Source organism: Adelges cooleyi, unplaced genomic scaffold (genome assembly GCF_023614345.1).
Source record: "Adelges cooleyi isolate 19-005CV unplaced genomic scaffold, UGA_ACOO_1.1 ACOO_flye_CR_arks_rails_tigmint_CR_PRNA_594, whole genome shotgun sequence".
Lineage (NCBI taxonomy): Eukaryota > Metazoa > Arthropoda > Insecta > Hemiptera > Adelgidae > Adelges > Adelges cooleyi.
Genome location: NW_026096290.1, coordinates 1225 through 17356, shown reverse-complemented (window position 1 = coordinate 17356; position 16132 = coordinate 1225). Strand labels below are relative to the sequence as shown.

General features: G+C 32.2%; 2 protein-coding genes across 3 annotated transcripts; both read left to right on the top strand.

The window, feature by feature from the left end:
* Positions 1-1400: 1400 nt before the first annotated feature.
* LOC126844029 (uncharacterized) lies at positions 1401-3062 on the top strand. The gene is made up of 5 exons (XM_050581872.1): positions 1401-1566; positions 1647-1742; positions 2047-2142; positions 2399-2948; positions 3059-3062. Exons 1-5 carry the CDS (start codon positions 1410-1412, stop codon positions 3060-3062), a joined length of 903 nt encoding a protein of 300 aa, XP_050437829.1. The 5' UTR covers positions 1401-1409.
* Positions 3018-6854, top strand: LOC126844028 (uncharacterized). Of its 2 annotated transcripts, XM_050581870.1 has the most exons (9): positions 3018-4442; positions 4507-4605; positions 4667-4860; positions 4923-5043; positions 5120-5571; positions 5643-5924; positions 5986-6135; positions 6192-6534; positions 6602-6854. In XM_050581870.1, exons 1-9 carry the CDS (start codon positions 3091-3093, stop codon positions 6624-6626), a joined length of 3018 nt encoding a protein of 1005 aa, XP_050437827.1. In that variant the 5' UTR covers positions 3018-3090; the 3' UTR covers positions 6627-6854. The 2 variants fall into 2 exon arrangements, with proteins under 2 accessions (XP_050437827.1, XP_050437828.1); XM_050581871.1 differs by lacking the exon at positions 6602-6854 and having other exon boundaries at positions 6192-6538.
* Positions 6855-16132: the final 9278 nt, after the last annotated feature.

Below are 16132 nucleotides of genomic sequence, written 5' to 3'. Positions count from 1 at the left end.
TGGAGTTTACTCACGCATGACAAGTTTGTAAACTATGTTGATTTAGATATTGAATATATTAACTTGTAATTTTTTTTACTAATATTAGATTTAAGAAAACAGTGCTAGTTAGTGTAATTTTTTTTTACTAATATTAGATTTAAGAAAACAGTGCTAGTTAGTGTAATTTTTTTACTAATATTACAATTAAGATTAGGATTGTAAAATTAATAGTTCTACTTAAAATAAACTTATTTTTTTAGTTAAAAAAAAACCAATGCCTCATTTTATTATTTAATATAACGTAAATTATAATATACTTAAAACTTCATTTTTGGTTAACTATATAATAACAAGCGGCTCATCTGATTATTGCAAGTGTAGTCTAAAATACTATATTAAAAAATTTAAATTTAAGCATAAAGTATAATATATTAACTTGCAATATATATTTTATATATATATATACTATTAGATAGAATATAATATAAATTTTCGGTATGTAGTTTTAAATCGACGCGTCAGTCTGACGCCGAAAAAATCGTTATTAGAATTGTCATATATAACATGAATATGTACCATAAAATATAACAAAAGGGGTAAAACAAATAGTCGGTAGAAATCTTTGTCAATACCTTTGATAATATATAATATTGACCGACCGTATGGTGGCGCCAAGCAAGATGGGTTTATCAGAACTCTGTACACCATATGAACCCTTAGCGTGTATTATACAGGTGCAAATAATTTGACTGTAACAGATGACACCTGTTCAAATATAATAAAAGGGACAAACAAATAGTCGGTAGAAATCTTTGACAATACCTTTGATAATATATAATATTGACCGAACGTATGGTGGCGCCAAGCAAGAGGGGTTTATCAGAACTCTGTACACCATATGAACCCTTAGAGTGCATTATACAGGTGCAATAATTTGGCCGTAACAGATGACACCTGCGTTTTAAGATTACATTTTTTGGTTAGCGCTAATGGCGAGAAAATAACGCCTACATTTTTGGGGGGTGGCTTATGAATGCAGAGGAAGGGATTTTTTTTTTTTTGGAAGGAGTTTGCAGTGATCAGCATGATCAATTATTATACTGTGTACAACCGTCAGATGTAATTTTGCTAACCTACCGTCAACAGTGTCTTGTCAACAGTAGTTTTTGCTCAGCAGTTTACATTAATTTTCACTGTTTTAATTTTATATATATCGATTTTGTGTTTTTTTTAAAACAAAGTATCGTATTGTAATCTTAATATTATTGTATTACCGCATATAACATATTAACGCATTTAATCTAGTAGCTTAAATAGCATATTAACACATACTAACGCACTTAACACATTTTTTAAGCTTTTTAGCCTATTAACATAATATTACATATTTTTAACATATTATTATTATTTTAGTTAAATTCTTAAACATGTATAAGTGTAGTTTGTGTGAGAAATCATTCTCTACAAGCTCTAATCTTAATAGACATTTAAAAGTCCACCAAGGTATTAGGTTTGCATGCGGAGAATGTGATTATGACTTTAAGTATCAAGGGAATCTATCCAGACACTGCATTGCCAAACACGGTAAGAAAACATTTTTTTTTTTTTGTTTATACTTAAAACAAAAATGTGATTTAATTTAATAAAATATAACATTTTTTCAGCTGGTGCGGGGCGAAGCGGGCATCCAGGAAATCCTCTTCAACAAAGGGCATCGGTTATTCAGCACACATCACACATGCCTTCAACATCTGGTTTAGGTTAGTAAATGAATTATTTTTTACAAGTATATAGTGATTTTTTTTATAAGAGAAACTTGAAACACATCACCAATATTAAATTAAAATATATTTACTTTAACACCATGAAAAGAAAAAAAATTAGCTTATAAACAAATATATTCACAATATATCATTGAATAGACCTTTAAATTTAATTTTAAAAAAATTATATCGCCATTCATATATTTTATGGTTATAAGCTATTTTTTCCTTTTAATGATTCAATCCGTTCAACAATCTTTAACATTTAATTTATACTGAAAAAATATTTTTTCCAATACAGGTCGACAGGCAGAACAACAGTTTTGGGGAAGCGCAGACGACGAAACATTTGTCCAAGCCGAAAATAATATGGCGTCAACTTCAAGAGTTCCTACAGGTTAGTGAAAAATATGTATACCGCATTAATTTTTTATACGTTAGGTTAGGGTAGGTTACCGTAGTAGGTTTTTTTTATATGTAACATTCACTATAAATTATTTAGTAAAAAATATATATAGTTATGACTTTAATATATTGTTTAGAGTAAATATTATACATTTCACCCTACCGTCCTGGCCAATTTTTTTCAATTTATTAACACTTAGACACATTTTCACGGTTTATATTAAGTAAGGCCATTATTATATTATTAGGTGTAGATAAAAGATCGTTCGAAGAACTGTGTGACAGCGAAGGCGATGAGGCATGCTTGCAGGCTCTTGATAGTATAACGGTCAACAGAGAAAACAACGCAAATAATAAACGGTTGAAAAGTCACCGTTTAGCTGCAGTAACGAGAGAAGGTTTCGTTTTGACCACCACAGGGTTTAGAGGTTTATGTAAAGCCTATTATAAGAAAAATTTTAATCAATTAGCGGACTATGAATCTTTCTTGGCTGAAACCAAACCTCAACTAATCGAACTTCTTACAACACTCGTTGCTGAAAATGCAATCAAATATACGTTGAAACTTGAGTCAACGTACAAAATCCCATCCACCGAGGTTCTTGAAAACCGGGCTTTCAAGACGTGTGCGAGGACATTGCTACCTGAGACCATCATTGAAGACCAAATAACTGATGACTTTAACAAATTATTAGTTGAAGAAGAAGACATGGCTGGCAAAGGATCGGGGTTTTCTCTGGAAAAGATTGATGGCATATTAGTAGATGTGTTTCAATATTCGCCTTTCGGCGGCGCATCGTATATACCACTCCCGGAAGCCATTGAAAATAGGAAAGCAACAGTCAATGTACAAAACACGGATCAGCAATGTTTTCGATACAGTATATTGGCAAAACACGTGACTACAGCTAACCCACACAGAGTAACACACTATGAAGGTATGACAGACCGCTACAACTTTGCCGGAATTAGTTTCCCCACGCCGTTGTCCGAAGTAAAGAAATTTGAGAAGAATAATAAAGAAGTGTCCATCAATGTTTATGGTTTCAAGAAAGGTAATCGTACTTATAAAAACAAGGCGAAGAACAACATTCCTAACCATACCAATGAAAAAAAAGATTACATTATTATTCCATACCGAGTATGCACCATTGAGCAACCGAATCATTTCGATCTGTTATACTTCGATGATGGGAAAGGCAACTTTCATTATTGCTATATCAGAAACCTCACACGACTGGTTGGTCAGCAAATGTCAAAAAATAACAAAGAAAAGGCCATATGCAGACGATGTTTCAAGACTTATGTGGATGAAGCAGGAAAAGCCCCAAAGGAATCCAGACTGGACGAGCATAGAAGAATATGCAACAAAAATGAATCTGTAACGCCAATTCTGCCCCCACCAAAAACTTATATGAAATTTGAAAATTATGGTAATACTCAAAAACATGATTTTGTGATTTATGCGGATTTTGAGTGTTTGCTGAAGAAACCAGCTGCAGATAGTCATTTTGGGAAAACTACTGTTACCCAAGACCACGTGCCCATGAGTTATGTGTACTTAGTCAAGCCTAGCGAGGATGTCCCAAAAGAGTTGTTAGATCGATTCAACATACCACAAACTCCGGTTGTTTACAGCGGCAATAAAAACAGCGAATTAAATGATGTGCCAAAACATTTTATTCAAAGTATAACCGATGTAGCACGGAATATCGAGCAACTTTTAAACGTTAATACCCCTATACGCATGTCGACACAGGACGATAGCAACCATAAGGCTGTCGTGAACGGTGGTCAATGCCCTCTCTGTAATTGCAAATTTTCAATATTAAATCATCCGGTACGCGATCACCACCATTTAAGCGGTAGATACAGAAACACCGTTTGTAATAGGTGCAATTTAAAAATGCAAAGTCCGACGTATGTAAGTTGCATATTCCACAATTTATCGTCTTATGATTCGCATATAATCGTTACTGAATTAGGCCATGATCCACACACAATTAACGTTATTCCTAATAGCGAGGAAAAATTCATTTCGTTTTCAAAATTTATTTCGAATAAATTTTCAGTCCGATTTTTGGATAGTTATCGCTTTATGGCCAGTAGTCTTGACAAATTAACAAATAACCTTGCCCGTTCTGACAAGTCTAAGTTCCGTTCTGTGTTGAGTGCATATGGGGCGGACGATATAGATTTGGTGACTCGTAAAGGTGTTTACTGCTATGAGTATACAGACTCATGGGAGAAGCTTGAAGAACCCTGTCTACCACCGATAGAGCAGTTCTATAGGTAAAATATACTAACTATATATAAACTAATAATAAATAATTTTTAACCAAATCATTTTTTATAGTTCACTAACCGAAAGTAATATTTCACAAAATGACTATGACCACGCGGTAAAGGTTTTTAACCACTTCAAATTTAAAACTTTAGGGGACTATAGTTTATGGTTAGTAATATATATATATTTATTTTAATTCATCATTTTATTGATAAATAATTATTTTTAGGTATAATGAGTTGGATGTGCACATTTTATGTGATGTCTTTGAATCGTTTAGGGAACTTTGTATAACTACATATTCTTTAGATCCCTGTTTTTACTACACATTACCCGGATATTCTTTCGATGTTTGTCTGAAACATACTAAAGTTGAACTGGAGTTGTTGTCTGACTACGATATGCTTCTAATGTTTGAGAATGGTAAAAATATATAAATTTACAGAATAATAATAACTTAATTAATATATAAATATATCGTTTAGGCATAAGAGGAGGACTGACACAAGCATCGAAAAGATACTCCAAAGCCAACCACGCTAAAACACCGCAATACAACCCTGCAGAGCCAAATAGTTGGATTATTTATCTGGATGCAACGAACTTGTAACTACTTATACTATATATATATATACTAATAAAACAGTATATTTGTTTAATTTTCATATTATAATTACTTCAGATACGGATGGGCAATGTCTCAGGCTTTACCTTTGGGGAATTTCAAATGGTATGAAGGTGACCATTCGGTCCATACAGTGAAACATTTGTTAAAAAAATGTGACAAGAAGTCGAAAACTGGGTTGATGTTGGAAGTTGATATAGAGTACCCTAGGTCCCTTCACGATAAGCATTCAGATTTACCTTTTATGTGCGAGAGGTTAACACCAGCTGGTTCTCGCATAAAAAAATTAGTCGCCACCTTACAGAATAAACAGCGGTATATTGTACACCATTCAATCTTGAAACAGGCATTAGAGGCTGGGCTTATTCTTAAAAAAGTCCATAGAATTCTAAGCTTTGACCAAAGTCCGTGGTTGGGGAGTTACATCTCGCTTAACACGGAAATGAGGAAAAAAGCCATCAATGATTTTCAAAAGGATTTCTTTAAGCTAATGAACAATGCCGTTTTTGGTTAGTATCTAAACATTTAAATAAATATAATATATTATATTATAATATCAAATTTATTATTTTTTAAACAGGTAAAACTATGGAGAATGTTCGGAACCGAATGAAAATGTCACTTGTGTGTAGTCCTGAGTCTTGTCAAAGGTTAATTAACAAGCCAACATTTAAAGGTGTCACGCAATATAGTGAAAACTTGTATGCGGTACACCTAAATAAGGATGTTTTAACTTTTGATAAACCAGTCTACGTTGGGTTTTCCGTCTTGGAAATTTCCAAGACGTTAATGTATGACTTTCATTACAATGTAATGAAAGAGTACTACGGTTGTGATATTGAACTACTCTATATGGATACAGGTATATTATTATTAACTAATTTTATTTTAAACACAATTATATTTAACATTACTTTTTTCAGATTCTCTAATGTACCTGATTAAGACCAAAGATTTTTATGCCGATGTGTTGTCCAAACCGGGTTTTTTAGAAAAATTGGATACATCCAATTTCCCACCTTCACATCCATGTTATAGGACAGAAAGAAAAAAAGTTCCTGGGACTTTTACAGGTCAGTTAATAAAACATTTAAAAAAAATAAAAAACTATTAATTTTTTATGTCTTAGATGAGACCGGAGGCGACATTATTTGGGAACAAATTGCACTTCGAGCAAAATCTTATGGTTACATACTAATGGGGGCCGAACACATCAAGGCTAAGGGGGTCGCTTATCACGTGATTAAAAACCACATGACATTTGAGGACCACAAAGACTGTCTATTTCAGGGTATCAATGGAAAAGACCCAAACAGTTTCAACCCTTATCGAACGATGAATTCGTTTCGATCCTATAAACATGACATTAAGAGCATCTCAACCGTTAAGCTGGCTCTAAATAGGAATGACGACAAGCGAGTTGTATTGGCAGACCGCATACATACTCTACCTTATGGTCATTATAAACTTGAGTAAGTTATAATAACATTAGTTTGTACTTGAAAATATACTAATATAAACAATGTTTTTTACTTACAGTGAGGAGCACGTGGAAGAGATATAAATTTAAGACTTAATATTAAGGTTATTGTACAATTTTTTTTGCTTACTCCCTTTTTTTTAAAATTTTTTTTGTAACATATATACACTTCAACTCTCAGACTTGTGCAGGCGTCCCCTCCCACTTTTGATGTAGTTTGTTGTGGATATATGATTAAAAATGTATTTAAATAAAACCCCAACCCTCATTACCATTTATTTTTTTTGTTATTTTAAATACCTAATTTTTTTTTTGCCATGTTCTATATAGTCATACCACACTCTTAGGCTTGTTGTATGATTACATTATTAAAAAACGTAATTAAATATAATCTCCCCCCTAACCTACCATGTAAACATTATATTATTATATATTTTAGTTGTCTTGAAATATTTTTTTTGCTATATTATATATATATATATATATATTATATATATATATATATATATATATATATAACATAGCAAAAAAAAGTATGCATGTGACACACTTAGTTAAGATATTATTATTGTTTTATTTTTATTGTAACTTAAAAATGTAATTAAATATAATCTCACCTCTAACCTACCATGTAAACATTATATTATTGTATATTTTAGATGTCTTGAAATATTTTTTTGTTATGTTATATATATATATATATATGTACACCTCTTTGATTTGTAGAAAAAAATATGCATGTGACACACTTAGTAAAGATATTATTATTTTATACTTTTATTGTAAATAAAATAGACTACTATCTGATAAATAAAAAAAGTTATTTATTATTGAAATAATATGTTTTAAACTAAATTACAATGATAATATACAAGGTTATGAATTGTTTATAAACCAATTCCTTAATGCAAACATTTTATAAAAAGTACAGTGTGTAGGATTTAAATTCATATGAAATAAACATGATGGATAGGAATCTTCAGCGTGCAGTTGGTTTATACGGGGGCACCCGATGTCTTCAAGGTTAATTATATTGATATGAGGTACATATTCATGTAAAATATCTATTTTCTGTAGCCCTTTAACGTAAATAACTGAGAACGTTAAAGAATTTAAAATTCTCGACACTTCTTCTGCTTCGACATCTCCATATTGAGGTGTCATTGAGTGATGATGTTTGGCTAACCATTTATTAACGCTTTGTGATTTATTGTTTGAATTTTGTGTAAAGCTATATTTAAATATCCAATGTTGAGTATTCCATGTGTCAGTTGCAATTACAGATAATTCTTTTATTAAATACTTAGAGTCCGGAGACATAATACACTCCATATCTAAAATAGCAGAGGTCATTATGAAAAAATCAAATAACTGTTTACTTTTTTCAGTAGAAGGGGAGGAAGCGTTCTATTACTATAATATATGTCAAGCTAATTTTTACGGCTTCCCAAAATATTAAGAATGTCTATGATCGTTTTATTAGTTGAATACTTAAAAATTTCATTATCCTTAATTAATGATGTTATATTAGTTTCAAGAGATTTAATTTTGTTAAGGTTATCGGATGCTACTTCTTGCGCCTCACCCAGCTGTTTTGTAATACTTGAAGTTAATATTTCTATATTAGTTACTATATAATTAATTTTGGAAAGGTTATCAGATGCTAATTCATTTGTCTCACGCAATTGTTTTGTTATACTTGAAATTTGAAGGACGTTATTTCTAATGAGTTTGTTATTGCCGTCGTGTGATGAAACTAGAGTGTTTATAAATGTATCAGAAGTCTCTCCAAACACGTTCATAGTGATACTGGCTATAATTGCTTTATATCACCCCTATTTATCCAACTATTTTCTGTTGACGGAAATCCTAACCATTTAACATACAATTTAGATCCTTTTGTTCGCACAATTTTTTCTACTAAGTAGTCGTGGGGGTAATTTGTTTTGGACAATTCTTCTGTGTAGAAACAACCCAGTATAGGGTTATTTTTATAATCTTTAAGTAAATAAGTGGGGGGCTCTGTTTTGTTGACTTTAGTAATGCAAAACACCTCCGTCGACCAGTTCTGAAGGTATTTTTTATCAAAGAAACTTTTAAAAATTGATATTCTAACGTTATCACCAATTTTAAATCTGACTTTTTTATAAGGAATCACACGTTCGCGTAATTTAACTAGTGAGGGGTTTGCATTAGCTTGTGCAGGTGTTAATCCTATAGAACTGTGTATAGTATGATTATATTTTTCAGTTATTGATGGTAGAATATCTATCCAATTATGTGAACCTCTAGCCGTGAACTCTCTATACATAAGAGTTTTAAGCGTTCTATTAAATCTTTCGACGATGCTTGCTTTCAATGTTGAAAAAGTTGAGTACCGTTTTACTTTATATTTTTCAATTAATTCATCAAACAACTTTGAGTAAAACTCCCCACCTTTATCCACTTGCAAAAGTTTAGGACACTGAGTATCAAATATTTTAGCCATTGCTAATGTGACCTCTTTACTGGTTTTTGATTTTAATGGTGCTGTGTATGCATATTTTGTATAACAGTCTAATGCCGTGAGTAAATATTTATACCCCTTATTAACCCTGGCATGTTGTACCATTTCACACAAATCTGCTTGAAACAAATCATTTTTACCATATAATACAACTCTTCTTCTAACAAAGTTTCTTCTTGCTGGTTTGTGTAGTTCGTTGGCGATTTCCCGTTTAGACATAGGGAATTCGTTTTATTAATTTATACTCGAGTAGTTCTTGCCAAATTAATGTGATTTCATTCGATACACCCGTATTACCTGCTGCTTGTGAAGCTAATAGTAATTTTAGACGTTCACACAATTCGTTTGGATCTTTCCAAAATAAAAGCTCTTTTTTAACGTTTTTTCTTAATGTTAAAGTAAGACCGTCTCCTTTGAGGAATAAGCCTACAATGAGATTATATTTATTCCCACCTTTTCGAATATGCGTTTTGTTTTTGTTTAAGTGAACATTTGATTTTAATAACATATCTTTATAGTTCACCAAATCGGACTCAGTATAGTTGACTGGGTTTTTTGAAAAAATTAACTGAATGATACCCATGGTTAATGGGTATGACGTGTTATCTAAATAAACTACATTTTCTTTAGCCTCGAACACTAACGTACACCCCCCAAGAGTAATTTGCCCAGTTTTTTTATCGTGTTTAGGTCCATAAAGTTTATCCAAATTATTAGACTCTAACAATGTTTTTATGCGCGTGTTAATAAAGTCTTCTAAATCGGCCACATCGCGGCTTTGATCTTGTGTCTGTACGGCAATATCTGTACTCGTTTGTACAGATTCATTTACCGGTTTTTCTTTCGATTTATTTTTAGTTAATTTTATATCCGTTAGTTTTTGGAGAGGTTCAATTATAGGATTTAGATTTTGTCTTATGGCATGTTCGGTTTTCGCGTTATTTTGTTTAAGATCTTTAAATTTTTGTTTAATATTTTCTCTAGCTTGTATTAATTCCTTCATTAATGTGTAACTTTCCTCCGTCATGTTTGATCGATAAATGACTAAATCGCTATGTGAGTTAGACTCTATATAGTAACAAACGTGTCGAAATTGAGCCTATAACGGCCGTTATCTCTCTCATCGTCTTTGCTAATAACTATAAAATTATATTTTTCAAGATTCCAACAGGTTGTACAAAACTCGTTAAATTGATTATAGGACATATCAGAAGCTACATGATCATTGTAAATATGTTTTAAGTTGGTCTGATCCATTTTGAACACCACAAGAAAGTTTGCGTTATCGCGTAGAATTCTTTTATCTAAATATGAATAACTTTGTGCACAATATAATAAATCCAAATTATTATGCCGACCACGAGCAAAATATGCACGTATAACACCTTGGCTTTCTGTTAAAACGTCATCGAAAATAAATGTGCTTTCGGGTAAAGCTTTCTCAGGTGGAATTACAGTATCACTTTCGTTGAAAGTAAACATCTTCATACCATCAATACCAGATATAATATCCTTTAACATTTTATATTTCGGTTGATCTACAGTTTTCGAGTATAAATAAATGTTTTGAAACTTAATCCCATTAATGTTAGTAAGTAAAGAGTACACGCAGTTGGTTTTCCCCCCTCCACTAGGGGCTAAAATTAAGGCGCGGATTGAATGTGGTAGTAAATAGCCATTTTTAGACTTAGTCTGATACATCTGCGGAGGATCCGCGTTTAAAACTGAAAGTTTAGTATCTTGTGGTAAAAATATCATAACGGTATAAATATATCTGATTAAAAACGTTAGGGATCATATGATGTCTACACGTCGAAAGAACAACACCAACAAAGGTGGTGGTATACTAAACACTGCTATAAATAATCTTCCATTTGAGTTACATTTACCAGGATATAGGTAGTTAAAAATTAGTCATAAAAATAATGATTAAAACTAATATTTTTTTTTTAAAAAATTAGATTCGCAGGTCCCGGGACTAAATTAAAAAAACGGCTTGCACGAGGTGATAGAGGCGTGAATAAATTGGATGATCTATGTCGAGATCATGACATTGCATACGATAAATCAAACTCTCTGGATGATAGACACGAGGCTGATAGATTATTAGAGGATAATGCATGGGAACTAGTTAAATCTAAAGACGTTGGACTTAAAGAAAAAGCCGCTTCTTGGTTAGTAACTACTGCTATAAAAGCTAAACGAAAGTTAGGTATGGGGATTCAATTTAAGCAGGTTGTATCCGCAGCAAAAAAAGCTGTTAAAAAGAGTACAGAGAAAAATAAGACTAAACTGGCTAAAATCGCTATGGTAGCAGCTAAAAAGGTTGTGGGTAAAAATAAAAAAAATAAAGCAGTACCCCGAATAATAGCTATTCCTCAATCTGGAGGGTTTTTACCCATTTTACCCCTGATTGCTGGTTTAACTGCAGTTGGATCTTTAGCTTCTGGAGCGAGTAATATTGTTAAAACTATTAATGATTTAAGGGCTTCTAAGAATACACCTGTCAAGTTGGGTAAAGGTTTGTTTTTAGCACCCTATGGTCGAGGAAAATATAAGTTAGGAAAAGGTTTATTTTTAGCACCTAAATTATCAGGAAAAGGAGTAAAAAAACCTAAAAGTAATAAACGAGGAAGTAAATCAAAAAACTAATATCAGAGCTACCCAAACGTGCGTTATTTGATTTTGAAATTAATAACTGTGCGCGTCTTCTAAAAATACCCCATTACAGGGGAACCTGTTGTAGAGACACGTTGCCTGTTCATACAAGAAGCCAAGAAGCTTTTGTTATTAATTTAGCACGGAGGGTTGACGCAGGTACTCACTGGGTGGCTCTCAGGAAGAACTTTAACCACGCTTATTACTACGACAGCTTTGGTTTAGAACCACCGCTTGAAGTTCAGAAATATTTAAAAGGTTGTAAAATCGTATACAACTGTGAAAAACAGCAGCAATATAATACATATAATTGCGGACATTTGTGTTTAAAATTTTTATCGCAACCATGACAACACTAACACTAAATAGTAATTCTTCTGAATTAACGTGTGAATTTTTTCCTCCGTTAGAAGTTGTTAATAATTCAGAATTATGTCTTTTAAGTCTTCAGACAAACAACTCTATACCAAACATCAAATCTGGGTGTAACCGTATTGGTGTTATACGTGGAAATGACGGTGATACAGTTACTAATCTACAGTTAATAACCATACCTACAGGTTCTTATGAAATAGTAACTCTAGAAGCAACTATTAAATCACTTTTATCAGATATAGTCACATATTTTGAATTAAAAGCTAACAATGTTACTTTAATCTGTGAAATGAAATGCAGTCATAAAATTGATTTTTCTATGACAGACAGCATTGGAGGATTATTAGGTTTTGATACTGGAATAGTATATAAGCCTGATGTAAAACATGTGTCTCAATTTATTGTTAATATAACAAAAGTAAATTGTATAAATGTAGAGTGTAACTTGATAACATCGTCATTCGATAACGGAACTTCAAGTCATATTATCCATCAGTTCTACCCTATAGTGGGTGCAGGTTATAAGATAATAGAAGTACCTCAACATCTAATTTACTATCCTCTCATTACTACATATATATCACATTTGCGTGTACTGTTAACTGATCAAGACGGTGACTTGATTGATTTTAGAGGGGAACCAATCACAATTCGACTTCACATTAAACAATCTTTATAAAAGGGGTTTGAAGTTTTCTAATATAAATAGAGACACAAACACTAAACGGTCTATTAAACCACACAAACGCAACAAGGCAACGTCAAAACGAAAACACCTTAAGAAATCTAAAAATATTAACAGAAAAAAACTCAGCAAATCTAATTTGAAATTTTTAAGGACCTTAAACGCTCTCTAAAAATGGATGACTTGTATCTCAGTGTTACAGCTGGCTGTGTAGACGAATGTAAAATTATTGAAAAAGAATATCATTCGTTTTTACCATTCTCTACTTCTGCTCTATCAAACAACGACGAAATTCGTATTGCAATTCAAAATTCAGAGAGTTATTCTCTTCCAAGTGAGAGTTATATTTATATTGAAGGTAAATTAGAAAAACCTGCTGGCGCTGCTGGGTCTGTTCGTTTTATAAACAACGGGTTGACATACCTATTCTCTGAAGCACGTTATGAAATTAACGGTGTTGAAATTCAAAAAGTACGCAATCCTGGTGTAACGTCAACTCTTAAAGGCATGTGTTCATATACTCAATCAAACGTATACAGTTTAGCAAATAGTGCATTCGATGGTGTGAAATTTAATAATGAACATTTTACCAATGGAGACCATTTTTCCGGTATTATACCACTGAGTCATTTATTTGGTTTTTGTGAAGATTATAAAAAAATTATGATGAACTGTTCACAACAATTAATCTTGAATAGAGCATCGATTGATTCGGATGCTTTACACATATTTGAAACAGATGCTGCTAAAAGTGCAGCTCTTGTTGGAACAAAAATAATTATTTCTAAGGTTGTATGGAAAATGCCATTAATTAAAGTTAACAATAAAGAAAAACTGGGTTTAATGAAAATATTAGATAGCCAAAAATCGATTGAGGTTCCCTTTAGGACTTGGGAACTAGCTGAATACCCTTCACTCCCTACAAATACACGTCACTCTTGGTCTGTACGTACATGTAACAAATTAGAGAAACCAAGGTATATTGTTGTAGGATTTCAAACTAATCGAAAAAATACCTATACGTCATCCATGTCCGTTTTTGATAACTGTAAACTGTTTAATTTAAAAGTATATTTAAATACACAAGTATACCCCTATGAAGATTTTCGTGCCGACTATCCTAAAGGGTTATATTCACTGTTCTATAAAGCATATACAGACTTTCAAAAATCTTACTATGATCGAGATAGCGATGCACCACTTCTTAATAGAGAAAATTTTTTAAAAATTATGCCTGTAGCGGTTATTGACCTTAGTCATCAGGATGATGATCTTAAAGTTAGTACTATTGACTTGAGAATTGAATTTGAAGCTTTAGAAGCTTTCCCTGCAAATACCTCAGCATACTGCATGATTCTACATGATCAAATTATTACTTACAACCCTTTTTCGGGTGATGTTAGAAAATTGTAATTTTTTTTGTAACTATATTTACTGATTTGTATGCCTTAAAATTTTTTGTAAACCTTTTTTTTTTATGAAATTATTTCATGTAACCTTTTATATTAATCTATTTTATTTCAATATTTGTATACGTTATTTTGTATGAGTTAGTTTTAAAAGTAAAAAAAATAAATGAAAACATTTCTAATTTTGTTAAATTAATTTTTTTGTTTTTTTTTATTTAAATCAAACATTTTTAATAATATATTTTTTTTTTGACAAAGTGTACACACTTAAAATTCCAATTTGCGTGGTGCCCAGGTGTGTCTTTCTGTTAGTTGAAAACTATCATATGTTGGTGATTGTGATGAAAATTGAAAACATTGCGAATCTGACTCGTTCTTGTAATCAAAACTGGTAGGACCATCGTTCACATCGCAAGCCTTTAAACAAAGTTATCATGTATTAAAAAACTTATTATTATTATTATGAGTTTTAAAAAAAAAGTTTTATACAATACCTTTAATGGTTCAACTCGTTTGTTTAATTTCTTCATCCACACGTCGATCAATTCCTCCACAGCAAATCGTTTAATTTCACTTATGTAGTTGACTTCATCCGTTGGATCTATCGCAGACGTTATAGTGTTGCATGAGACCTCCTTGATGTAGCTGGATAACTCGAATTTCATTGTTTTTTTGTCAGGGAAGAAACGTCCATTGTAATACTTTATCATCATCTGCATTTGTTCCTTGACTTTTTTCAGGTTGATTGTTAAGTGTCTTTCCATACATTCGTGAACTATGTATTCCATTTCAGCTAGTTTAACTAGGTCCATACGATTGAGTAGAATGCGACAACCGTCTTGTGTTTGCGATTCGATTACCAATACATTTTCTTCTTTGTATATCATTTTATTTAATAAAAGATTGTTGTCAGAGAAAAAGATTGTTTGTGTATTTTTTTCCGAGTTCTCCATAATATTAGACAGTATATCACCCATTATTGAATATATAGTCTTCATATACTCTACGGTTATACTCACATATCTGGACGGTGTTATAATATGAATCATAACACTTAACGAATTTTTAGGGTCGATTCCAATTTGAATGAATTTGCGGCCGTTAAAGTCTAATGTATAGCTGTTACATGCGATGAGCTCGTTTGGCGGAGTTGGTGGGAAGTAGATATACTTCTGCTTTTTGTAGATTGCGGCGGTCGGTGCAGACATCTTGTTTATAGTTGGTTAAGTATTTTTTTCAAACAAATTAAACACTTTAAAAACGTACTATTGCATAGAACTGAAGAGCCCGAATACTGAACAACGAGTGTTTCATACACCCCATTGCAACCGCGGTCTAAACAGTTTATGAAAATGAATTGTAGGGGGGTTGGAACCAATAAAAATTCATCGTTTCGATTTAGAGGGAGGATATATTTAAAACAACGTTAAATGGGATTAAACGTGTCTTAACCTGTAGAGACCTGTTAAGCCGCACCTGCCTATAAACTGCAATGCAGGTGTAACTGCGAAATCAGGTCTTTTGTTTGATGTATATAACCCACTTTTGTCGGCAACCGAGGGTGCGGGTTAAATTAATCACAGGGCATGCTAAGAGTCACCTGCTATTTAAAAATTCTTCATTTAGATTTAAAGGGAAGGTATCTTTTAAAACAACGTTAAATGGGGTTAAACGTGTCTTAACCTGTAGAGACCTGTTAAGCCGCACCTGCCTGCCTATAAACTGCAATGCAGGTGTAACTGCGAAATCGAGTCTTTTGTTTAATGTATATAACCAGTGTCTTAACCGAAGAGCCCTGCTAAAACACACCTGCCCACATACTGTAATGTAGTTTTTTTGTACAAAATCCGAGTCTTTTTATTACCATTGTATTTGAGATACATTTCATAAGTATTAATAAATTCTATAACACTATCGTAGGTGGTCTTACTGATTTTTATTTATGTACATTATTTAC

Excerpts from the sequence above, each read along its gene's own strand:
- LOC126844029 (XM_050581872.1), top strand. The coding sequence starts at position 1,410 with ATGTATAAGTGTAGTTTGTGTGAGAAATCATTCTCTACAAGCTCTAAT. Across the intron at positions 1,567-1,646 it reads ACACTGCATTGCCAAACACG|CTGGTGCGGGGCGAAGCGGG; the intron begins GTAAGAAAACAT and ends ACATTTTTTCAG. Across the intron at positions 2,143-2,398 it reads AACTTCAAGAGTTCCTACAG|GTGTAGATAAAAGATCGTTC; the intron begins GTTAGTGAAAAA and ends TTATATTATTAG.
- LOC126844028 (XM_050581870.1), top strand. The coding sequence starts at position 3,091 with ATGACAGACCGCTACAACTTTGCCGGAATTAGTTTCCCCACGCCGTTG. Across the intron at positions 5,044-5,119 it reads TATCTGGATGCAACGAACTT|ATACGGATGGGCAATGTCTC; the intron begins GTAACTACTTAT and ends TAATTACTTCAG. Across the intron at positions 6,535-6,601 it reads TATGGTCATTATAAACTTGA|TGAGGAGCACGTGGAAGAGA; the intron begins GTAAGTTATAAT and ends TTTTACTTACAG.